This window comes from Malaya genurostris, chromosome 2 (assembly GCF_030247185.1).
Source record: "Malaya genurostris strain Urasoe2022 chromosome 2, Malgen_1.1, whole genome shotgun sequence".
NCBI lineage: Eukaryota > Metazoa > Arthropoda > Insecta > Diptera > Culicidae > Malaya > Malaya genurostris.
Window position 1 is genome coordinate 103,733,262 of NC_080571.1, and position 27,555 is coordinate 103,760,816.

Genomic DNA, 27,555 nt, shown 5'->3' on the forward strand with positions numbered 1-27,555 from the left:
GGTTAGTTACAGCGAAACTATTTGGAAATGAAACCAATTTAATGGGAAATTGTCATACCAATTTCGAATTACACTAAGGTCTTTTTACGCGGGTTTTTATGCGGTTTTCTCACGACGCAAATTTTTAAAAGCTATCCAATTTTCTTGTTTTGTATTGAATATAAAATTACTTTTAAGTTCATTATTTTTAAATATACTTCTAGAGCCAAATTGAGCGTTAATTCAAAAATAAAATCCTTTGCATTGAAAATTCGATGCATTTTAACCTAGTTTTCTCTTGATGACGATTTTCAATCAAATTTTCGATTCAACTGAAATCTGTTTCCAATTACTGTTGATTTATGTCGTGTAAATTTCATTATTTTTCACTAATTAACTTTCTACTGAACACTACTGCAATGATTACCAAAGATACAACAACCAAAGTATGTTTCTTCTAAAATTGTTGAAAAGTGGTTTCAACTGATATTGAGGCTGTCCATCTTCCGATTAAATGTATACTATCGAACATAGCAATAAACAATTCAACTGTAGAGGACATAACCGGAAGGATAAAGGAATATTATTTTTGTAATTCCAATTGAATTCAATAATTGAAGCTAGAACAATTCCAAAAGCTATAACTAAACCGAAACCGAATATTGGGCATAATCCACAATCGTTCTCAGTCTACAAGTGAGAAACATCCCAATTTACAGCTCAGATTTTTTTTATTTAGAAATTTGTCTTCGATTAAATAAAATTTATCGCACAGACTATTGCTATATTATTACACTCTTAACCTAACATAGATATTTTATTTTTAAACGTGTCTTTGTTCATTGTAAAGTCAAAAATAAGATACTACTGAAGCGATGGTAACAAACATTCATTGGATTATTTTGACCGTACTGTGTTCGATGGACTGAACGTCGAAGAAAGTCGGTGTTGCTCGAAACTCCCAAAAGAACATTCGTTTATCGAAATAAGTTCCATAAGGAAGGAGCAAAATTGCATCTACACTTCAGACAGATCTTCCCAGTCTCCCTACGCAACCCCTAGCGAAAATGTTGGCGCCATTGCTTAGCGGTTTAAGTTGAACTGCTATGCACGAGACGGCAGTTCAATTTGAACTGCTTTAAGCACTGATGAGCCGAAGGCGAAACACGAAGAAATAGAAACAAAATATGTGCTTTTTGCACAAACAAACAAAACCCCTAAATGTTCGCCATTATGAAGTTCTGTGAAGTCTGTTCACAATTTGAAACAGTTAGCTACGCTGAAGGCCTCATCGGAAGCCTTCAACGGTGCCATTTTATTCTAAGGGGTGGTGATAATTACACTGTTAACTGTCACACACTCCAAATTGGACGAAACTTTACAAGCGTCTTCAGTATAGCAAACCATTTATTCCGCATTGATGGAGATACCAATTCGGTTAGACACTGATCTATTTGAAAATGTGTGTATTTTTGCTTGGAACTCCCTCAAATCGCTATAACTCAGAAACTATCAATTGTACAAAAAAACAATCTCAGAAAAAAGTTCTAGGGAACCAATTGGCACTCTGAAAAATATACACTAAATAAAAGTTTAATGTTTATTTCAAGAATTAAAGAACTATCAGAGAAATTAAAAATTTTAGAATTTCCAAAAAGCAACAAACAATCTGTTTATTAAAATATAAAATTTAAGGTAAATTTAATTAGTGCAATTAAAATGGAAAAGTACAGCTATACCAATCTGAAACCTTCATGGTTCCGATGAAAAAAAATCATTTAAACTCTAGAATATGGTTCTACAGGCAAAAAGCAATATATTAACTCATTGTGACGATTCTTCTAGAAGTTGCCATTCCCGAGATAATTAATCATGAAATTCAACTTGTTTTAATAGCAATTTCAAAACTTGTTTTAATAAAAAAAATTGAAAATAAAAATATTAAGCAAAATATAAGTGACATTTTATTTTATTTTCCGATCACTGAAAAATCGTTCAATTTCGTTCCATGTTTTATTTGCAGAATAGAAACGACTTCTTAAAACGTCTGTTTGGACATCATTTTTATACAATTAACAGAAGATTTGAAGAAAATGGAGACAACAAAAAACATTGGTCCTTTTAAAAAATTAGACATGAGTCGAATAAGTTTTTTAAACTGTGTGTTTAAATTGCTTCTACTCAAACTGTGAAGAAACTTAGAATCGGAAAGAAATCTCGTGAAAACCAACTGTACAATGGTTATTTGGACGTTCGGTTAAAAAAATAACCAACCAAATGTTTTTCGTTTTCAACACATCCATGCGTTGGCAGTTCATATTGATTTGCTGATACGACTTAGCAGTTCAACATAAATCGCCAGGCAGACGTAAAGTACTTGCTACACTATCTACTTGCACTTTTCGTAGAAGATAACAAGTGAGGCATTGCACTTCTATTCAATTGGAATATTGAGACACTCAAGAGGTCTTACTGTTGCATCTCTTGAGTGTCTATACTTTACGTGTGTTATACTTTACGTCTACTTAGCGATTTATATTGAACTGCTAAGTCGTATCTGCAGATGAATGTGAGCTACTAACGCACTGATGATTAGAAAATAAATATAACTGCACAATATTTAATGGGTTGAGTGAAGAAAAATAAATTATTTTGAAACTCTAGTGAAGTGTATGACTTATACTGAAAATAACAGTAACAAGTTTCCCATCTTAAAAAAAAGCAAAAAGCAAGTCCCTATAAGAAAAAATGCATTCCACAGCAATACCAAGCTAGCTACAAGATTTGTCAAGTGAAAATTGCATTATTTTCCGTTGCATCTGTTCCGCTGGTTTCTCTACTAATCAATCCAAACAGATTGATTTTCAATGCTTGTTGGTTTACAATTCTACAAAACTCAATCTTTGACTGGAATCAAAATACTAAAAATGATTAATACTGTATTATATCAGTAAAAAACTACTTCTATAATTCTAAACTAGTAAATGAACAAACCACTTCTTCTCAAACGATTCTCTCTTTTCAAGAGTTGGAATCTAGGGATGAATTGGAATCGCACTAAATTGGCAATAGAGAGAAATGTTTGTTCTGAAAATTCGGAAACAAACCGATTTATCGTAGTCTCAAACAAATTTCGCAATGATTCGAACAAAAGTCAACGCACATACACTTATTTGAATACCCGGAAAATCACAGAATACCTATAAATATTCTCATACAAACCATCATCCTAAAATCAGAATAAATACAAAATGTTGGTATCACAGCAACACTGCTCTGTTGTGTTTCGTAGCATACGGAACAACATACCGTGCTCAGCAGTGCGGTAAAATTTCATTTTCAACCGAATAATATAAGATGAAAATGAAATTTATGGCCACTGACCGTCAGCATATCCTTTCTAATTCATTTGACTTATGCTGCCAATTCCAAGTGAAGCTCCCAGCATTCATCGTCAGTTGAATAATCGTACCTAGTCATTCGAAGTTTCGCTTACTCAGTTTCAAGTGCCAAGTAGTCTAGCTGCTTCATAGTCTTCGCTCCTGGTAGTAAGCAATTTCGATCGAATAGAATTATAAATGGAGTAAAGTGTTAAAAATGAAAACTTAAGGAGGAAACAATTAATTTATGTGTATTCTGTGATTGATATTTCAGCTATCTGATTAGTCTTTCATCTATTATCTTGAACCAATTCGAATGTTTACATGAACCTCATTTGAAGGCCGCTCTCACACTATTGAAAGAGATATTTTGTTACTTCAAGAAATCAACTGACGGTGGTTAAACTGAGCCTCGATTGAAGAGAAACGAGTGATGACTGAATGCTGCCCGTTCGGGCCGTCAGCAAACATTGTGTGTGTCAGGGAGTGAAGTTTACTGCATTAGAGAGATCGTCAATGTGTTCCACATTCAGTTTCAATTGAATTGAATGAAGTTTTACAGCACTGGTGCTCAGTTCAAAATTCAACCCTCACAACACAAGCACAAAAACACACAAAGCTATGGCTAACATTTTCCAATATGCTAATATTGATACTCGGAACCGGTATTTTACACTTGACCAGTTGATATCGAGTCAGAATTGAGTTCTGCTTCATAGTAGGGGATTCCGTTTAACAGCAGTTCAAATGAATTCAACGAAACAGATGCAAATAGATGCAAACATGAAAAATCGTCGTCTTCCATATGCTTCCCCATTCAAATAATGATTTTCCTTTCCATATTTCCAGAACAATAGGTTTAGTGCACGCTGGAAGCCTCCAACATTCAAAACATGGCGAAACGATTATTATATATTACCTTCTCTTCCGAAGAGCAAAAGATTATCCTAATTAGCGCTAATTTAGACACGGATAGATGTTGATAGCAAACAACCGTTCGATAGCACGCGCGTTACTCTGGGTTTCCCATTTTGGCCGCTTCCGATGTGAATCAAACAAGTTTGACTTGTGCCTGGTTGGTTTTCTCGGAAGCAAACTGGATATTAAATCAACAAATTAACTCACTAGGAGGATCCCAGTCACCGTCAACAGATGAAAACGTCTTTTCCGTCGAAACGCATGACAACGAACTTTCCCGGTATTAGGGTTTTCGATGGCCAAAGAATTGGAAATAGGAATAAAATGAAACTGAGGTCGCATGCGATGTCACAACAGTCACACCAGCAGGATGACATTTTTATCATCGGATCGGATCCGTTTCGGTACGGACGCCCACACTCCGTTTGACAATGTGGTATAGTTAAAATATCAACCGTTTCCGGCTGAAATCAATTGTTCCGTCGGATTCGGAATCCATTAGGAAATCGAATGGACTTTTGATTTCATTATTTTTCTGCTATAGCTGTAGAAACTCAGTTTCAGAGAATGCACTTCAAAAAACAAATTTCATTATAAGTGGTGGAACTCAAAAACTGTACTCTTTTTTTACTGGAATATGGGGTAATGGGGTTTGATAACGAGGGGAAGATGATCCGTCCTAAATCTGGGAAGTCTCATGATTATTTTAAGAAATTTATGAAAGCTTTTACTTCGAATCGCAGCTTAAATAAATCGTTTAATTTTTATCCTATAGTCCTCATCATTGATAAAAGTTGGATTAATGAGACAACCAAAATAAAAACATCCGAAAAGTATACACCTTAGACAGACCTGCAAGAAGTTAACTATCCTTCAATTCTTGAAACTGTTCTGTCAAATGAAGCCATTCATAAACCACGTAAAGTCATTGAGGCGGGAGAGGAGTATCGCGAAAGTCTACGTTCGCCAACAAAAGAAAAGGGAGTATTTCCATGGTAACCAGTGCGGTAAAACTTCATTTCAATCGAATATTTTTTGATGAAAATGAAATTTATGGCCGTTGGCTGTCAGCATATCCATTCTCATTCATTTTACATTTTACTTCAATTGAATCAATATACCTGGTCACTTGAATTTTTGCTTGCTCAGTTTGTAGTGCCAAGTAGTCTACCTGTTTCATTGTCTTCCTTGTCTTCACTGTGGGTAGTGAGCAACGGCGAATGATTAGGCATAAACATCAACTCGGTAACACAAAACTCTCTCCGACCATAATGTTAAATAGAGGGTGGCGGTTCTCATTTGAGTCTTCAAATATCACCAACAAGTTCAAATCGAAAATTTCGACTGTTTGAAATGTATTGAGATGTGTTTCGGAATATTAAAAATGAAAACTGAAAGAGGGAACAATTAATTTATGTTTATTTTGTAATTCATATTTCAGTTATCATGACTGTTTTACCTTTCATCCATTATCTTGAACCAATTCGAATGTTTACTTGAGCTTCACTTGAAGGCCGCTCTCTCATTCAATTGTAAGAGATATTTTGTTACTCTAAGAGATAAACTGACGCTGGTTAAACTGACCTTCGGTAGAAAGAGAAACGAATGAAGGACGGGATGATGCTCATTCGGTGCGACTGCGAAGGGTGTGTGTAAGAATGTGAAGTTTACTGCAGCTCTACTACCTGTCGGTGTGTGCACAAAGTCGATTTCAATTGAATTGAATGTAGTTTTATAGCACTGATGGTGACAACTCTAACGTCGATCAATTTCCCGGTTTGCGATAAAAAAAATTCTCGCTCCAAATGTCCACACTGCTTCTGTTCGGTTTTTTATATTACCTTTATTCAAACTTAATTTTCGCAAACCCCTTCGTCCACGCACTGACTATACCAATTGGGATCAAAGTCAAAGTCCTGGCATTACATTCCTTTGGTGGAATTTGGCCTTTCTGTTTCAGCAGACTTCGCAGCCGATTCTTAGTGTACAGAATCATTGCATGGCTAGTACTATGGGTCCTACTGACACTAAGAATCCTTCCAGGTCGGGGCTCGCACATACAACTGGCTTGTAGGACCAGCGTCCTATGCATTGAACCACCAACCCGGGACAAAATTAGGAACGTGATTTCAAAATTTGATATTAATCGATTCACTTTGGTTTTTGGTATATTTCGCTCACCGCAAATATATTCCAACAAAAAATCGTTTTGGGGCATGGGTCGTACAATCTACAATATTTCACATAGGGAAACGGTACCTCCAATCATCTCTTGGCTCCTCATATACTCAAGTAATAAATTAAAATGAGATCTGCTGTCTCTGTTCGATCTATTGACTCTAAGGGCAAGACGCAAATAGATGCATTTGCTTCGAGTTTATGCGATGCAATAACTGCAGTATTGCACAATTGTTGTTTTCTATGGTATTGTTTTTTGGAGCAAAAACATTGTTTCCGATTTTATCACAAATCGTTGAATGAAAGACGACAAATCAGTAAAATTACATGGTGACTATAGTAATTAGATGACTATCAATACAACAGCCCAATCACGATGAAAAATTTTGTACGAATATAACGAAACATGTACTATTCGATGCTTGGCTTCGCGGCTATGGGCTAGTTTTCTAGTGCCGGAAGGTATATAACCCCTTAAGCGCAACTGAGCTATTCCAGAAATAGCAGCAAAATTGGCAAAATCAGAATCCACTTGCTACGATTTGGATGAAAGTTTGTACACATCTTCAGACTGAACTGAATTTCAATGGAAAAAATCAGGGGCGTTGCATGCTCTCTTACTTACTAAGCTTGATGACGGCTTTAAAATGATCAATTGACCGAGCCTTTTCGTGAAGAAATATTACGGACCCGGACATTCTGGCTATTTTTATATCGATTCGCGTTTTAAAAGAAGTTTTTTTTATTCAAAAGATATTTTATTCAGGCCTATTTGCGTACAAGCTTTACGTGGCCGATTTAGCTGAGTTTTTAGATAATTTTTTTTTTTGTATTGGATCTCGTTGTCACCCTTTTTCTAGGGGTAGAGGAGCTTCCATTTTCCTCCTGCGAGGATTGAGGGGCAGTTTGTTCGTGGTTCATCTCGTCATCCATTGCCGTGGTATTGTTGTTGATTCCGTTGCTAGTTGCTGTAGATGCGCCTAGTTGTACATTGTTTGCAGTTGCTGGTTGGTTGGATGGTAAGTTGTTAACTGCAACTGGTGTACTTTGTTCTATAGGGGTTACGTTGGATGGTTTCGTTGAAGGGGAAACTTCCCTGTTTTTGGTGACTGTCACAGGTGCACTGGGGTTGCTTGGGGTTGATGTGAAGGAAGCACCGTTGTCCTTTGGTATAGTTGTCTCCTTGTCCGGTTTATCGCATGGCTTACCGTAGTGAACAGCTTTTTGGCAATATTGACATGTGGCCATCTGATTGTCATAGGTAACAAGTGATTTGCACGGTATTCTTGTATCCTGACCGAATGTCACATAAGAAGGTATAGGCCTCCTCAAGCGCATTCGTAACAAACGTACGCTATTTAGACTACCGGGGAAAAAATTCTTCCACTTTTCTTTTTCGATAGAGAGAATCTCTCCGTTTTGGGACATGGTATGGTGAATATAAGGATCGATGACGCTTGAGGGAAGATCATGCACATGCACTTCTATAACACTATCTTCCATATATACTGGAATGTTGTACTTGATATTTTCATGCTCCACATAGTGCACATTATTATTGTCTTTAGCGAATTGAATTGCATCCAACTCTTTATAGAACTGGATATAAACAACATTATTGGTCTTATTGCATTGAAGTAAATGCACACGTTTAATGTCAAGATGCATTTGCTCCTTAAGCAAACCTTCAAGTTCTCGTATCGAAGGTCGAATTTTGCACTGCCTGAAGTCAACAACAATTGTATTCTTTCGTGTCGGCGGTAGCTTTTGTTCGTTTGGTTCACTCATCTTCGAGGTCTATTGTTCACTACACAATACTGTACTTGGTTTCTTCTGTTCCAAATGTAACGGTTTTGTTTCATCGACTGACTTGGATGAGATGTAAACCCGAACTGATTTAAAAGGAGTTCGTTGAATTCGGTGACTACTCAGCAGCAGTCATTGAAGATCTTACTACTAGACAGAATCAACTTATGTTTGGTGTTGATTTGGTCGATTCGTCAAATCGACTCCAATCAGAGGTAATATTCAAGTATGACGAGAATACGAATAAAACTACCATACTTTCTTTAAACTGTACATTAGTTTATTGATGGAAGAAAATATCGAATGCAGTTTATACGGCTCAATTTATTTGGTTTCAACAGGAATAATTCTCTTTCCTCAATGTTTAACAACGTTGTTAGCATTTTGCTCGAATCGTAATCAGTTCGATCGATTTCTTGGATGCCAAAAGATTGATCGATTGAATTACTTAATTTTTTTCAATTGTATACATTTTTCTCGAATGCGAAAAACCAGATACGTGTCGCATCGACTTGGACAGCCCTACAGCAGAGATAAACAGGTATCACAAATCGATGGAGACGTCTATCGTTAGAAGAACTCAAGGTACCAGACCTACAAATAAATACACAGACTAGACAGTAAAAATGTTTGTTTGTCCTCCGTTAAACTGGTAACTTTAATGTTAAATTAGCAGCACTTCTGAGCTTTCACCAATATGTTAACCAACCAAACCAACCGAACCAACTGTTCGAATAATTTTTTAAATGCATCCAGAATATGGGAAAACCATGACATAATTAAGGATGATAAAAGTGTCATTGTACAGCAAGGAGGATAATTCCTATACAGTACAGCAGATTGAATTCTTGTGTGTAAATACGAACAAATTTTCCACAATATGTACCTCCAACAATAATTATGCTTTCGCCAACGGAACCGCATCTCATTCGCTAAGGTGACAATGAAATTATATCACCAATTCATAGCAAGAAGGAAATCGGTGAGGCATGCTTAGAGTTTGGATTGAACAGTATGAATCTAACAATATTATTATAGGCTGGAGTACGTGTTTTCGTGACCACGTAGGTCAACTGGGTGTTTGTGTCACTCTGAATGGATTAGCGCTTTCATGTTCGAATATGCCACTGGTCGCTGCTAATCAGACCGTCAAGACAACGACAATGCACCAGAAGTTTTGTTATTTGAACGGATTTTTGAGATACTTTCTGAAAAGCTGGTATTGGATTCGAATAGTGATAATGACTTGAATAGACTTAGAAAATAATTACTAGCTGCAACAGCAAGAAGGTGTTAACCATAGCTAGAAGAACTTCTCTCATTCGTCATACATTTATAGTATACATAATAATAACAGTTCAATTATCAAAAACTCAAAAAAATTAATCATAATTTTTTACGAATTTAACAATATGCTGGAACAACTTGCTGTAAGTAGTAGCTGTTGACAATGGGAATATGAATTGCTTACAGCAAAAGAATGCCAAAATAGAAGCAGAATCGAGATGAGCAGATCTCTCATTTTTACTCTGACATGATGCCATTGATGATGGTGTATAGTTTCCATATCCCGACATTTAAACATTTTTTGCTTCTTCAATGATATTTTATTTTGAGAACCACGGAAACCCAATTCAGCCTCCAATCAATCGTTAAAGAAATCAAGTCTTATACAGATGGAATGTGTTAATTCGAACTGCAATATTCCCTCGAGGATTAGTTTTCTATTGCATCCAACGTTCTTTATTCGTGAGTCAGTCATTCGTACTTTTCCCGGATTTCCTTCGGTATTCTGGTATATTTCTTATTCCGCAGTCCGTCAAGCAAGCACAGTAGAAACTGTCGACAAAGTTACTTCCAAGGCAACTTGGAGTATTGTTATAAGGTGGAAACATTTTTGCTTACTTTCTTTTGTCAAAGCAGAATCACGTGCGCCGCCAAGTGGTGAGTGCTGTCATTATAGAAGGTACCGGTTGTACTCAACAATGATTCAGAAATTTTCCAAAAATTCTTCGTCTCATTCAGATCTTTATTATTTCTCTTTGACCAAACGTGCCCTCAGAGCCTTAGGGAAAAGAAAATTTGGAGTATATCCATAAAGTACATCTGAATCGTAATGAAAATAACGGCAGAAAAGATGTAGCCGTATTAATGTATTTTTGTGATTAATTCATAAGGAACAGGGTCATTTCACCGAAAGCCATTTCTCCAGAAGCCGTTTCGCCGAAAGCCATTTCATCGAAAGGGTCATTTCGCCGATTCCTGCAATTGTCCTAATATTATAATTGGAATTGATTTATAATAAACTCAAATGAATGATAATACGTTAACGTCCGTTTTGTTGACCTACAATTGTACTTCTTGAATAAAGATTTATTCTTGTACTCTTGAATTCGCCACATCGATTTGATTCGTGTGCTGCCCGACCTCGCTACCGCTCGTTCGGACCTAACTAAAGCAAAGAAACCTAGCTTTGAGTAGACCGGGCAAACGAGGCGGTAAGAAGTTTGAGTGCAAGAGGCCACCGCTTCCGACGGTGGATCGGCGGCCAACTCACCCGGCGTCGCCTCGGCGCCTTTATGCCGCCGAGCCATCCTTAGCTTCGGTTATGTGGCTGCGCCACATCAGTTATACATGAAGCATAACGGCACAAAAAAATTATATGATGTCTTCGAGATTACCCTTTCTGCGAAATGACTCTTCCGGCGAAATGACCTATTCGGCGAAACGACATTCGACGAAATAGCATTCGGCGAAACTACTTTCGCCGAAATGACCTATTCGGCGAAACGACTTTCGGCGAAATGGCATTTGGCGAAACGACATTCGGCGAAACGACATTCGGCGAAATGGACTGCTCCCATTCATAGTTATTATAATTTAAATTTAAACCTGAAAATTTAATTTAAAACCTGAAAATAAAACAAATTTCAAAAAAAAATTTAAAAAAACAGTTGAATGATTCCGGTTGTGACATATAACATTACGGAAATACAACAAGAATTACCAGGACTGTAGATTTGTCAGCAATTTTACGGTATTCTCATGAGAGTAATGACGGTTTCTTCATTTTTTTTTTTTGGTTTTTAAATATTTTCGAGGATTTGACAGTTACCCAGAATTTTAAAGACACGATTTTCAAAAACAATGAAAAGTTTTTTTTTCATGAAAAATCATTGTAACTCGGAGTGTTATTGGTAGGACAATACGGTCGGAAAAGAAGTAGTAGAGTAGACACTAAAAAATCTACACGCTAAAAAAACTTAACACTTTTTCAAAAGCGCTAAAATTCATCGAAAAATATAATTAGGAAATCTTTTTCGGCATTTTTATTGTAAGTCTTAAAACGTTAATGCTATTCGTGTCTTTTGGAAAATTGAGTATTTTTAGTTATTTTCAAGTAATCAAATTGTTGATGAAAAATAGCCAATTAAAAATGATTATTTTAAATTAAAAGCAATACATTTACTCATTGTAATCTTTCGTCTAGAAGTAACCGTTCTCGAAATATGTAGTCATGAAATTAAAACAAACTCAGATTATTATTGAATTGTGTTTTTTTCTTCTGATGTGAGCTCAGGAACAGTTGATTCTTCTAAGGGTTCTTAGAATAAATACATTATTCATCGCCGGTACCAATTCGATGCAAAACTGATTTTCTTTCTTTGCGGTAAATTTTCACAATTTTTATTTTTCGGTTTTCCATATGTCTTTCATTCAATTTATGTGGCACCCATTTTCCACACTTTAGGATTTTTCCCATTGGTTTTAAACGGTCAAAAATTTGCTTGTTGTGCAACATTTAACATTGCTGCCATTCGCTTCTGAAGTGTCATATTCATCCAATATTGCTAACGATTCGGCGTCATTTATCTTTTTAATGGTCCTTCACGATCTTCATTTATTTCTATTGTTTAAATAAAAACAAAAATTTAATGCTCTCCACAAGTCATCGCTTTCTGGTACAAAACACGATGAAGAATTATGATGTTGTTTGTTCAATGTATATCAAATAAGTTTGACAGATGCCATGCTAACCAAACAGAAACAATTAAGGTTCATCACCGATACATTTGTGTCTTAACGTTCACTTCACATCGATATACCTGGTAAACAGTTTTGAGTTCCTTAAGGTTAGGTACTGATACAATTTCAACGCACAAAAACTAAGTTAATTTTCATTGTAAACGATGTAACTGTTCATGATTTTTTTGACATAATGATACGCAAAACTGAATGGAACTGAAAAAATCTACACGCTAAAAAAACTTAACACTTTTTCAAAAGCGCTAAAATTCATCGAAAAATATAATTAGGAAATCTTTTTCGGCATTTTTATTGTAAGTCTTAAAACGTTAATGCTATTCGTGTCTTTTGGAAAATTGAGTATTTTTAGTTATTTTCAAGTAATCAAATTGTTGATGAAAAATAGCCAATTAAAAATGATTATTTTAAATTAAAAGCAATACATTTACTCATTGTAATCTTTCGTCTAGAAGTAACCGTTCTCGAAATATGTAGTCATGAAATTAAAACAAACTCAGATTATTATTGAATTGTGTTTTTTTCTTCTGATGTGAGCTCAGGAACAGTTGATTCTTCTAAGGGTTCTTAGAATAAATACATTATTCATCGCCGGTACCAATTCGATGCAAAACTGATTTTCTTTCTTTGCGGTAAATTTTCACAATTTTTATTTTTCGGTTTTCCATATGTCTTTCATTCAATTTATGTGGCACCCATTTTCCACACTTTAGGATTTTTCCCATTGGTTTTAAACGGTCAAAAATTTGCTTGTTGTGCAACATTTAACATTGCTGCCATTCGCTTCTGAAGTGTCATATTCATCCAATATTGCTAACGATTCGGCGTCATTTATCTTTTTAATGGTCCTTCACGATCTTCATTTATTTCTATTGTTTAAATAAAAACAAAAATTTAATGCTCTCCACAAGTCATCGCTTTCTGGTACAAAACACGATGAAGAATTATGATGTTGTTTGTTCAATGTATATCAAATAAGTTTGACAGATGCCATGCTAACCAAACAGAAACAATTAAGGTTCATCACCGATACATTTGTGTCTTAACGTTCACTTCACATCGATATACCTGGTAAACAGTTTTGAGTTCCTTAAGGTTAGGTACTGATACAATTTCAACGCACAAAAACTAAGTTAATTTTCATTGTAAACGATGTAACTGTTCATGATTTTTTTGACATAATGATACGCAAAACTGAATGTTCTACTGTGTGTTGTTGGTCAAATATTGGTTTCATAAATATTCATAAATAGATGTGGTGTCTCTGTTCGATAGATTGACCTTGAGGGTAAGATGAAAATAGATGCATTCGCCTCAAATTTTCGCGTCGCTATAACATCAGTATTGAACAATTTTTGAACTATTTTTTTCTGCGGTATTCTTAGATAGTACCCTATGAAATTTCGTTCTGAACAATTACTTAACGTAACGAATAATTAATATAAAAATAGTTTTTAGTTGTGTTATTAGTCACTAAAGACAGTGCAAATTTTTATACGCAATAAATATTTCAAATCATTAAACCAAATTGAAAGCCCCCCCTTCCCCTATTCAGATGCGTACTTCGATCACTACATGTGAGCTTAACCAGTGTCCAAGTCAAAGTACTTATCCAAATACGTACCGGTGTGCGTTCCTTGTAGCTCTTGACGTGAATAGTGATAAAGTAAAACTTGATATTGTGAAAATAAGAAGGAACAAATGTTGACTGTATGATAGGCATATTCGACTAAAAGGATAAACATTGTGGATTGTGATAAATATTTCGAATTTCGGTTGACTATCTGGATATTACTTACATAGCATAACATTTTACATATACCAATGAACAATTCAAACATGCTACAGCAAAATTATACTCAAAACTGAGATAACATTACAATCATTCAGATCATGCCACAACGTAAAACATAGAACCTACTCATAAATGTAGTTGAGCCTACTTAAACAGCGCCAAACATCAATACCGATTGCATAAAATCGAACTAGGTTAAAAGTAATGAAACAAATACGGGACAAATTTCAAAAAAGTAACGAGCAGCATAATGCGGCATCCGAAACTAGCAGTGTTTCCGTTTTCTACACTGATGCAACCACCACTGCAGAAGGATTCATCGATTACACGCAGATCCATCGGTGCGATGCAGTGCACTGAGCAAAAACGACTGCAGTTGTGAAGAGTAAATTGCAAACAGAAAAAAAACTATAACACGAGAAAACAAAGCAACAATCGAGCACCTTGACAACTGAAACTAAACGAATGTCACTCCACTAGCGAACCATGAAAGGAGAAATGGAATAGATAAGGACAGAGAGAGAGATATATCGATCGAGTAGAAAAAGGAAATCGTAATGTGATGACGTTTACGTACAGAAACTATCCGGAGACCTGAAATCGAGTTAGACACGCCGTGCGCTGAAAAACACAATATAGTAAATGAGAGCGAAATCCGATGAGATTATGTATGTATGTATGTATGAAAATACGAATGTATTATGTATGTATGTATGCGTGTTTTTAAATCATTTTACGATATACTGTTTTGCAAATAAGACCAAACACGAGAGTACGATCTTGACACAATTTGAGGGATGCAAAAATAAACACATTGAAGCAAACTGAACAGAAGATAAAATGGCCAATTGTGGATTTGAAAATGGTAAATGCGCACCAAAAGTATTTAATTAGAAAAACAACCTGGACGAAGCAGAAATCAACTAAAAAATGAATGTCAGAAACAGACTGTTTCTCTACACGATAACCGTAATGAGCGAGACCGTAGTATCGCTAATCAGTAAGCACATATCCGTGGGCTCATTTGTTTACAAACAACAAACTAAACAACTGTGAACCGGTTGGGTGAGCTCACTCACTCTTTTTTTGCAAACAAAATATTCCAACCTAAGAGTGGAGTGGAGAGTCCAAGCAAATGTTACTGTACGGTGTTGGATGAAATCAACAGAATGACGTATTTAAAATTTGAAGGCTTCGGAGAGGTGACTCAAACACATTTGAAGTTTTGTTCTAAATACACGAGTAAAATGTAAAAAAAAATTGAAAAATAAGTGATCGGAAATTTGCGAAATCTCGCCAGATATCCATACAGTATGGTGTCATCAGAACAACGAATAACGAAACGTGACAGATCATAATCAATACTACGAGTCGATTGTACAGCTTGGTGCGATTGACTCATAACGCGCAAATGAATTTACTTCAACGGTACAAGTTTAGGGATAAGTCTATGCGTAATTTGTATTTGTATTTGTGGGACAAAGTTGTATGGGAAAAAATGAAAAGGTTTCATTTCGGGCTCCGCCAAACTTTTCGTGTTCTTTTTGGGTCCCATAAGAACTATGCAAAATTTTAGCTCGATCGGTGAAACCATATTTTCGCGTCCGATGTTTGGTGGAGGTGAAATCAAAATTTTGTCCCACCCTAGTGTCCATCGTCGTTCGAAAACTACTTCACAATATTTTTTCAAATTTTGCGCACACTTTCTACATGTAAAATACCAGACCCCAACGTCTTCCTTTTCGTGTTTTGTTACTTTAGGGAGATTTTACAGTTTTAAAGTACAAGTTACTAAAAATTCAGAAAATTAAAAAAAAATAAGAGTTCTTATCGTCCCATAGCCGATTTCGTAGTAACGGGGGAAAAATATTAAAAAGTGCTCTCGATCTACTCCACTCGCTTGAATTTTAGTGTAACCAAGGTATTATTTTCTACTCTACACCAATGTAGTGCCACTGTTGAAAACGAAAAATTTACTGGATCCATAAAAAAATGCCGGAATAACAAATTAAAATGTGTAAAAAATGGAAAAATATGAAATCGATTTTCTCGGAAACAGCAGGAAAAAGCCAAGCAAAGCCTTGCACAGATAAAAATCTATTACCGGTACCATGATTTTTTAATTATGAAATCATGAACCATGCCTTCTCATGAAATTTCATAAGCAAAATGATTGATATCATGAAAATAGTCATGAAAGATGTGTTATTGTTCATGATATCAATCATTTTGCTCATGAAATCATGACTTAATTCATGATAGACATGATTCATGATTTCTTGATTTTTAATCATGGTACTGGCAATGGATTTTTACCCGTGTGGTATTACATTCCTATAGAGTATTTTGACCTTCTGGTTCAACAGACTTCGCAGCCGGTTCATAGTGTATAGAACCATTGCATGGCTGGTGCTACGATCCTACTGACACTACGAATCCGTCCAGGTCGGGGCTCGAACATACGTCAACTGGTTTGTAAGACCAGTGCCCTATGCATTGAACCGCCAACCCGGGAAGATAGCAGGAACCATTTGAGAATACCAATTAAAGGATCTAATGGTCCAATAGCCTGCTGTTGAATATTATCCAGACTCGGTTTCCGGTTCCGGATTTACGGAGTATGGAGTGTATCGAAATTAAGCTATCCACAACATTTGTGTTGTATGCATATATTTGTGATGGTTTTTATGCTCAGATCACAGCATGCTGTGCGTTTGGCTGTCAGCTTCCGTTTGTTTACTTGTTTGTGCGGTTGAAATTCTGCGTTTTCAAAATGTCGCGTATTGAAAAGGAAGTGAAAATTAAGGTTCTGGACACGTGGCTAAGTGAGAAGGGTATTACTATGCGAAAATTGGCGAAGCGGTTTGGAATTCATCATGCCAGTGTTAAAACCATCATTAACAAGTTTGGGGAACACTATTCTTTGGCTGAGCTACCAGGCAGAAAATCCAGTTCTTCCAGCCCGACTGGCAGAAAATCCAGTTCTTCCAGCCCGACTGGACCAGAGATTGGTATCTCTAATCATGAAGAACGAGTCAATGTCAATACGTGATTTGGCCAAAAAAGCAGGAACGAGTCTCGCAATGATCCAGCGTATCAAGAGGCGAAATCACCTGAAGACCTACAAGAAGCAGAAAATCTCGAAACAAAGTGTAGAACAGAAGAAGTACTAGCCATGCAATGATTCTGTACGCTAAGAATCGGCTGCGAAGTCTGTTGAAATAGAAAGGCCAAATTCCACAAAAGGAATGTAATGCCAAGACCAGAGCTGTAAATTGTCAGTCATGTCAAATGACCTTGACAGACTGACTAAAATCATCGTCAACTGTAATCGGTACGGTCAAAGTGTCTGTCAAATGAGATACTCGATAGTTCAATGACCAAGTAGAAGTATACTCAGTCAAAGACAGGTGACGCATTTTGTTCTCTCTCTCATTCTCCTATTCCCTGTTGAAGTAAAAAATTCCATGAGAGTACTAACATAAACATAAATTGATAAAGTTAATTGTTCTTTGTAAAAAGTCATCGGATTTCGGAGTTTATTGGTGTACATGAATTTAATTCAATGTTTATGCTGCTTGATTAATATTTAGTCACAGCGTAATCAAGCAGTGACAGGAGAAATGAAGATAATATCAATCGCATCGGCAATCAATGAGCGTCCTGGTGAGTATATTATCAAGAGAATTTAAGTTATGACAGATCGGCTCTCAGACACTCAATATATGATGATTGGTAGAGCCTGGTTGGCAGCAGTCCAGTGACATAAACTTTCCAATCTTCGTCGTGCAAAGTTGCTCGTTGATAGTGACATTTAGCAGCTCTGGCCAAGACTTTGCTAGAAGAAGCGAGCAGCAACAAAGGCTCGGAAATTATATTCGCGTCTTTTGCAGTGGGTTGCATGCGTTTTGGTGGACGATGAGACTTATGTAAAAGAGGACTCAAAAACCCTTCCAGGTCCTCAATATTTTACTGTCGTCGTTGAGGAGGATGTGAGCGATGCAGACAGGTCGATTCAAGAGGAGAAATTTGGTCGAAAGGTACTGGTATGGCAAGCATTATGTTCCTGTGGTTTGAAGTCAACCATTTTTTACACTACCGGAACTATGAATGCAGAAATCTATCGATCTGAGTGTCTCCAGAAGAGATTCCTGCCTTTATATAAGAAGCATAGTACACCTCCGGATTTAGCGTCGGCTCACTATGCCAAAACCATTCTCAATTGGCTTGCGGAAAAGGGTATAAATTTCATATCAATCCACCAAATTGCCCTCAACTTCGACCCATCGAACGTTACTGAGCAATTGTGAAGAGGGTCTTCAATAAGACTGATGAGGCAGGTGGGAACATGCAGGAGTTCAAAAAAATTTGGGCTCAAGCGTCCAAAAAATGCGATACAACACTTGTCCGGAACTAGATGAAGAGCGTTCGATCAAAAGTTCGAAAATTCATGAAGGAATAACTTAGATTTCATCCGGTTTCATTATACCCAAGTTAACCTCGTACAATAAAGGATCAATTTTTAGTTTGCATAAAATATCGTTTTTATCATAATTTGAAACAAAAATTTGTGGATAGCTTATTTTCGATACACTCCTTCGTACAAACGCTACAAAACTGTACTAAAAACTTTATAAATATATAGATCTTATCAGTTGATGACCAAACAAATAGGCTTAGGCAATACCGAGCTCCGGTTTTCGGTTCCAAAAATGCCGGATTGGATGGCTCAAAACTTTGGAGAAACGGACCGATCGATTTTCAAAAACTCATAGGTTGCTTCGAAATTTTATGTAGATCCGGCTTCCGGTTCGGTTCCGGAATTACAAGGTGAAAAGTGTTAAAATTTCAAGTCAAAATTTAAAATGATATGCAAAAAACTTTAAAAAATCATATTAGCTAATTCAACATACTAGATATGTTAGCTGATAGCCATACTATTTACCTTAGCTATTCCGAAACTGAAAATAGTATCGAAAAATCAGAAAATGAACATGCATCAATTTCTCATATTATCGATTACACTAAGGACTCTTTTTACGCGGGGGATACGTATCGCGTAAACAAAAACCGTGTAACTTCGGAAATCTGGTAACCTCGGAAATCCGCGTAAAAAACCGCAAAACTGAAGAAAAAAAATTTGTTAATGCCATATTTCTTAGAAATGCATAAAACGTACACATCTAGTAAAATCTCAAAAACAAAATTTTTTTGAAAAAATCGATTTCGGGAGAATTTTAGACCGCCCACTTAAGCAATCCGCGTAGAAAAAAAATCGCGATGGAAAAAAAATTATGCCAAATGTCTTAGAAGATTACACCAGATCTCGACGTTTCATGCATTTCTAAGACAAAATATGAAAACCGCGTAACTTCGGAAATCCGCGTAAAAAAAAACCGCATTAAAATAACGCGTAAAAAAGACCCCGGTGTATGAGAATGGCTTCATTACATCATTAGTTGAATTGAAACAGGGTTTCACCAAAACCCAACCTGCAGTACCTTCCTCAACCTCGAAACCTCTGCTTAGCGCATCTTTTCTGGAAGAAGTTCTGAGCTCGACGATAAAGCATGATTGCGATTGGTCGAACACGATTTTCTCGAATGAAGCAGTTGTTTTGTTCGAATGAAGCGTGCCTAGTTGGAAAACAGTATCAATTTCATCCAACGCAATATTCGGAGTTTCTTTTCAAAGCAGAGATTTGGTGGAGTTTCTTTTCAAAGCAGAGATGTTTGAGCCTGATACCATAAATTAAGCCCTTTTAAAAAGAACAACGACCCGAAGTATCGAGCCGCCTCTGTCGCGCCAACGAAGTGTAAATTGCATGAACACATTAAACTGACCCTCACAATTTTCCGATGCGAACTATTTCGAAAATTCATCTTGAAGAGTACAGCTTGATGCATCTGTATAGGGAAATTCGGAAGACATAACATTCTCTTCAGTAAACTACGCTGAAAAACTCATCAAAAGCACGCCTCGAAAACACCAGGTCGTCTTCAATATTGGTGAAGGTGACTACACTATTCAATAATTGATACCGACAAAAGTGTATCTAAACTGTCGTGCTAGTCGTATTATCTTATCGATAAAAATATCCCCCATCGTGGATTCCGGAGCCCCGAATGTGAGTCATACATGATTGCCGTGGTTCGAATAAGCCCGCAAAAAGTTAATTTACTGCACACCCACAGATATCATTTTCTACTTTGTAATATCGAACCGCACGTATCAATTTTCTCGCTAGGCCAATGTGTATTTAAAGTCGAGATCAAAGGGCTCTTAATTGATGTTTAACCCCATTGACAGTAAGAAAAAAAAACAAAACTAAACACGCATCTCCCATCTTCTGTTGATGGACTGTATTATCGATAGATACCTCAGCAGATAACAGCAGCTATTTCGCAATCACAATCAGCATTCCGAAGACAGGGATACTGAAATTAATCATTTTTTCTTAATTGTATGGTTGTTAGCAAGAAGGATCATATGACGTTAGAGCGACCGGCTGAAGTGTACAACATTCAGTAAACTTATGTAAGATTTAATAGGATAAGAGCAAATCCCGCATTCACCACCGCTGACAACGTAATTTGATTGACGTTAACGACTTTCCAAGCTAATCTTCACAATTAAATCAATGATAATTTTGTAACATGATGGAAATCTGTTCAGTATACTGACGTTATTTCTTGCAATTATACTAGGCTTGCCATTATCATGGCCTGGGTCGATAGCTCAGGTAGTAAAACAATATCGATGTCGTATGCTCAAACCTAGCCCTGGAAGGATTCTTAGTCAGTAGCGTGATTTTATTGATCCGTTGCTCTGGATTCACAACTCGTAACAGTATTTTTCATTTTCGTTCAGGTAGTATTACATAAAAATAATTGTTATATGTACATTTTTTAACCCAGGTTGGCTGTTCAATGCATAGAGCGCAGATCTTACAAGTCGGTTGTCATATGTTCGGGCCCCGACCTGAAAGGATTCATAGTGTCAGTGGGATTGTAGTACTAGCCATGCAATGATTCTGTACGCTAAAAATCGGCTTCGCGTCTGTTGAAACAGAAAGGCCAAATTCCACAAAAAGAATGTAATAACAAGACTTTGATTTTACATATTTTTACTAAACTGAATTTGTAATCCTTAAGATTTTCTCCGAATTTTCTGAAACTTCAAAGATGTTTCTAAAATCGGTATTTAGATGTGTTTATTCTGTCAACAGTTAATTTATCATGCGCATCAACTTTCAGCACAACGGTTGAGGAAAATATTTGCAACAAACGATCGTGGAGGAGTTTTATTGTGTCAAATCAAGTTCCAGTACAAAAGTAAAAGAACTTTAAATCTTTGTCATTTAAAGGTAAATCTAAAAAATGTAGAACTTGCAAAGCTTTGATTTGAGTAATCATATTTTCAAATCTGATCACTACACACACTAGACATACAAAATAGTTCACGTGAAATGAATCGTGCGTAAGATTCAGAAGTAAATTTAGTTAAATCCGAAAAATATCGAACAACAATATGTTTTATGTTGAAAAATTCTTAAAGGGGTCAGCTAGTATTACAACCGTTTGTAAGACTTTTTTGTATCATATTTGTTGAAAAACTATTGGAACAAAATAATTGTTACATTCCGTATCATTTTTGAATACTTTTCAATAATCAATTTTGGACATTTTTTCAAGTCATTACTCAGAATATTTTCGGAAATAAACCGATCAACATACACAGATGATAGATAGAGAAAAAGGATTTTACTTCTGCCATGATTTCGACTGTTTAGTTTATCTGAAACCAAACAACCAACCTTCGTGGAACTCGTGACTCTGTGCGGAACTAAAGGAAAAATGTTAAGAAACTTTTTTTCGGAAAGCTCGAAAGAAAATACTGTTTCAATTCGACTAGTGATGCGATAATGCTGTTCTCATATTACTCATATTTTCATAAATACAATTATTAAGGGATTCTTCAAAAAACTTTTCATGTAATCTTGAATAAAAACAAGAAAGTTCATTTAGGCAGAAAAAAGCATAACCAATCTAATTTGTAAACAGTACTGTGCCAAATTTAGAATATTTTTGTCCGTTTTTCGCATCGTCACTTATAAACAACAATTTGAAAGTTTAAGCCCTCACCGTCTTGTAGTTCCAGAACCGGAAGTCGGATCCGGATACAATTCACGAGTTTTGTATTTTTTGAATATAATATCTTCAATTTCAATCTAAGTTTATGAATTTTTTTTTATTTATTTAAATTTGTCTTCGATTAAAATAAAATTATCGCACAGACTATTACTATACAACTACTACCATTAAACTAACATAAATATTTTATTTTAAATGCGTCTTTGTTGTTCATTGTAAAATCAAACAAATGATAAACACTATTGAAGCGATGACAACGAACATCCATAGGATTGTTTTGACCGTACTGTGTGCGATGGACTGATCGTCGAAGAAAGTCTGTTCTCCGCAATGATCTTTCAGGAATATTAAAATGCAATCTCTCCAAAAGCGCTGGGCAGTCGATGTTATTTGAAAGCAATTCGAAGACAAACAGTTGCTGAAGAAAATTTCGTCTGTTTTGTAGTGTAGGAAGATTAATCAGATTAATCGGTTCGGCCATCGTCGAGAAATCGGAGTGAGCACCGTTTGGGAATGTTGGAACACTATTTTCGGTGATTCCGAAATTAAAGGTATAACTAAAATGAGATTATTCAAACATTTACTAACGAGATCTACAAACAAAAGAAATTTATGAACAATTTTCAAGATAATTGCAGTTCATTTATGAAAAACCACCACCTAACCTAACAGTGAGGTGATACCTTGTTTATCAATCCGCATGTGTTTTTTGCGTGAATATTCTTCGATGTTTTATGTTTTCATGAAATTATTCTAATGAAAACGATTGTGGCCATCTTATAAAAATCGTACTGCATTCCACATAGAATTTTTGGGTACCTTCCGGGATCGAAAACTGAATACCGGTAAAACTAAAATATGTTTATTTGGTCGTCGACTCTTAAATTATGTGAACCCGATAAACCCGATAAATTTATGTGAAATTTTTACACTAATCACCCTGTATCTCCTGAACCGGAAGTCGGATCTGATTAAAATATAATCAGTTTTGATGGGACCTTGAAACTTTTCATTTGAATATTAGATGGACGAAAAAGTAAACATCAGATATAAAAACCATTCACTATCATTAGTTTTTCGTTTCGTCTTTGACTCATCAGTGCAGAGCAGTTCAAATTGAACTGCTTAGTGCTAAACTCGGCAGTTCAATTTGAACCGCTAAGCAGACGTAAAGTTTCTGCTACTTACAGAACACTTTTTGTTATTGCAACGGAGTGCAATGTCTTTTCTGACGTGCCGAACGAACTGCTTAGTGCTAAACTCGACAGTTCAATTTGAACCGCTAACCCCTAACTGACCTAACCTGCATCGGCCAGAAATAGTCGAAAACACGTTTTCGTTCGGCACGTCAGAAAAGACATTGCACTCCGTTGCAATAACAAAAAGTGTTCTGTAAGTAGCAGAAACTTTACGTCTGCTTAGCGGCTCAAATTGAACTGCCGAGTTTAGCACTAAGCAGTTCAATTTGAACTGCTCTGCACTGATGAGTCAAAGACGAAACGTAAAACTAATAAAAACGGTTATGTGCCCTAGCACAAAATTTGGCTAACCCCTAAATGACCATTCAATATCGTTCAGGGTGACGGAGAGGCCTTTCATTTGTGACTAGTTTGATCAAAATCGGTCCAGCCATCTCTGAGACCTCGACCTCTTTGTTGACAACACACATACAGACACACACATACACACACACGGACATTTGCTCAGTTCGTCGAGCTGAATCGATTGAGAATCTCTGAGAATAGTTAATGCACAAAATTGCACTGCCTTCACATATCATCCCACTGTTCCGGAACTGGAGGTTGAATTTGAATGAAATTCAAGAAATTTGTGTTGGATCACACCACTTTTCATTTGAATCTGAGTTTGTGCAAAATGGTATAGCAATCTCTGAAAAAATTGAATGCACATATGCATTCAATGTATGTAGCATTTTTTGCACTCACTTTTCTTGGAGATGGCTTAACCGATTTTCATGAACTTAGATTTAAATGAAAGGTATCGTAACCCCATACAAAGTTCCTGATTATTATTCGAATCCCACTTCCGGTTCCGGAATTACAGGGTGATATGTGCAAAAAAAATGAAAATAAATGCACTCACTTTGCTCAGAGACGGCTATGCCGATTCTCATAAACTTAGATTCAAATGAAAGGTATAAATATCCTATACAAAGTTCATAAATTTTATTTCGATCCGACTTTCGGTTCCAGAATTACAGAGTGATTAGAGTAAAAATTCCTATTTCAAATTACTTCCTCAATTTGCTCATTTCATCAAACTTAACTTCAAATAAAAGGTCCCATACAAAACTTCCAAATTTCATCTGGATCCGTCTTCCGGTTCTGGATTTATAAGGTAAAGTATGTTAAAAATACCGTCACTTAAAGAGATGAAACAAAAGGCCCCGAAACTACTTCAATCGGTAGTCATTATCAGAAGACAACCAAACAAACAGATTCCGGCTATCCAGGTTCCCGATTTCTGATTTCGGTAGCACCGGAAAGAGTGGTCATATATTCAAAAATATTGACTGATTTTTACAAACTTCGGTTCAAATGAAAGGTCTTGTGGTTCCATATTGAATTCCTGAATTTCATCCGAATCCGACATCCGAGTCCGGAATTACGGGGTGAAAATTGTTGAAATATTTATACTGTCACTAAAGCGGCGAAGTAAAAAGCCTACATTTATTTCTTTGTTTTGTATATCACTTGAAAAATACCTGGCTTTAACCTACAGTCGTTCGCCGGGTAAAATAATTTCTGAACTTGCCTCAAAACTATTCCAATCGGTAGTCATTATCAGTAGACGGCCAAAGAAATTATTTTCAGCTTTCCTGGTTCACGGTTTTCGATCAACGACCTGAGATTGTAGCCCCGTTATTAACCACGTCCATATCGAACTTGTTATCCTAACACAATACCCGAGTAAAGTCTAACATCAAAATTAGAACAAATTGATATTTGATTATGATAGCAACATCAGATTGAAATCCTAATATGATATCGACTCATCAAATTTTCAATTAATATCACATTGTATTATCATTTTGCTGTTTAAAGGCAATAGTTTTGTGAAACTCAAAAAATTAAAATATTAAAATCAACAACTTAGTGAATCCATTTGAAATAGAGCAAATTTCAAATGGCAGCACAAAAATACAAAGTTAAGTTTCAGTGGAAGAATTATACCTTCAATCCTTTGTTGCCTTTTACAAAAATGCTTTGACATCCTGCCGAGATCCTGCAGTTGACCGCAACCATATCCGCGAAGAAACTTTTTTCAACATTTTTTCAACATTTTTTCAAATTTTACGCAAATAATGCTCTTTCTTTTTAACCACGATAATATTGGTGTCAAACCACACGTCTGTGAGGCATTAGATAAGTTGGCGATCATCTGTACCACGTTTGTCTGAAGCAGGTTAATCTGAATAATGGCTTTGGCATTCTCATCTCGCTGATCGTCTGCCGTAGAAGGAGCTTATTTCTGAATTTGATATGAGAAATATATTTGACGTCATCGATTTCCTTCTAGATACGTTAAGTATCCGATCCTGTAACAATTTTTGCGTTTAGTTAAAAAAAAAAGTTTTGATATTTGTAATCATACGACGTCGCGAAGTTCATTCCAAAGTTTTTAGACCATTATTTTCAGTGCATCCAGAAATCGGGGACCTGGATGGCGAAAATAATCTACTCGCCAAACCCGTTCTGAAAATATCCATAACTTTATATCCAACAGTATGGAAAAATTCATTGTTTACGAAGTTCGAACATCGAACATTGAATGTCTCAGATTTCAGAACCTAGAGCTAATTCTTAATAATACTTTAGTGGCTTAGAGGAGCCACCAAGAAAATATATGTTTAATTTGTATGTTCCTAAGTAATCCACAAACTGTGTCGAAGAACCTCTTCAAAACAATTCCTAGTTATAAATGCTTAGAACTTCATATTCTCACTAACGCTAGATACTATGAGAAGTATTTTATCAATCATCTAATAGATCTTGGAACTTGAATACAATTCTAACCGTCTAACTAAATCTTCATAAATTTTAAGTCACACGACTAATTCTGCATCAAATGATCGTAAATTATAAGTCTACAAGAACTAAAAATTTACTGAAGAGATTTTGGTTCTATTTGTGGTCAGGAGCGAGATAATCATTCATTGTCCCAATTAGTCGAAAAACCAAATGATCTGGGATACCTTATTGCCGGATTCATAACTGATGTTCCCTGTGTTGTAGGAGACTTCACTGTAAAACGTTCGGTCTTCAGAACCTCTAAATTCGTATTTCAAAGTGATTACATGTGGGAGTCGTGTGAGATCAAGTAGATAACTCAATTTAATATTATAATATTTGAATGCTACAGCTTTGGATATGAGAAGGACAAAGAGAACATTTTTATACTGTGCTCAAATAGCCACACTGCTATTCACGGTGGATGCGGGATGGAAGTGACGCAACGAGTGTGCATTGACAGAAACTACCTGCATACAACTTTGTGAAACAACACTGCTTGTCATATAATCGAACATTTTCCCTCTCCTTATAGCTAGCACTTACAGTCCATAGCAATCGCAAAAAGTTCGCATTCCGAATCACCTATGTTCGAAACCGGATTCTCTCCGCGGTAGTGTGAAGATTGCATGAAATCTTTTTTCTTGCTTGCGACTAATATGGAGATTGCATAAAATCTTTTTTCTTGTTTGCGAGTAATATCGCCTAAATGTATACTATCCCGGACCTTTTTTGGCTGTTCTATTTTTAGATTATGCTCGTGACGTGTAATTTCGAGAAAATCTACATCATATTAAGTTTTCAATGTGCTTTCACTAAGAGCAAAACTAGTTTCTAATTTGATGTCACACAGCATTTTTTTTGCTTTCAATTTTGATCTTTTAACCGTTAAAACGACCAAAACGATAGCAAATTAAGTAATCGATATATACGAACAGCACAACATCAAATTGAGTTTTCTTTTTAATCTCACACTCTACACGGGTAGCTGACCTCCTTAAGCAGCATAACTGATGAAAATCGTTTTTACACTGTCTTAACGACACATAAAAAATGTACACGATGCCTATGGAGTCGGTCAAATCGACACCAAAATGAAATATGTTATGGAAATAAGTTTATTCTTTTTTTAAGGGGTGGGTAGGGTCTAAATGATGAAAATAAAATCGTCATTTTTGAGATTTTTTTCAGAATTATCGTGCAACAAAATAAATTCAAATGTTTTGCATGACAAAAAGCATCATTCGAACAACATTTTGTCATTTTTTCGT

At 36.0% G+C, this 27,555-nt stretch overlaps 1 protein-coding gene across 8 annotated transcripts in view; it reads right to left on the reverse strand.

The window, feature by feature from the left end:
- Nucleotides 1-27,555, reverse strand: part of LOC131432429 (ribosomal protein S6 kinase 2 beta) — an 85,365-nt gene that overhangs the window by 34,104 nt on the left and 23,706 nt on the right. For 3 of the 8 annotated variants that reach the window (XM_058598681.1, XM_058598677.1, XM_058598686.1), the window contains exons 2-3: nt 14,678-14,721; nt 13,930-13,950 (exon numbers count right to left, since the gene is read on the reverse strand). The exons of 2 other annotated variants lie outside the window; for them this stretch is intronic. In XM_058598681.1, the coding sequence (XP_058454664.1) occupies nt 13,930-13,950; nt 14,678-14,721 (65 nt within the window). The remainder of the gene's footprint in view (nt 1-13,929; nt 13,951-14,677; nt 14,722-27,555) is intronic. 3 more of the 8 variants (XM_058598682.1, XM_058598678.1, XM_058598685.1) reach the window with 1 other exon arrangement.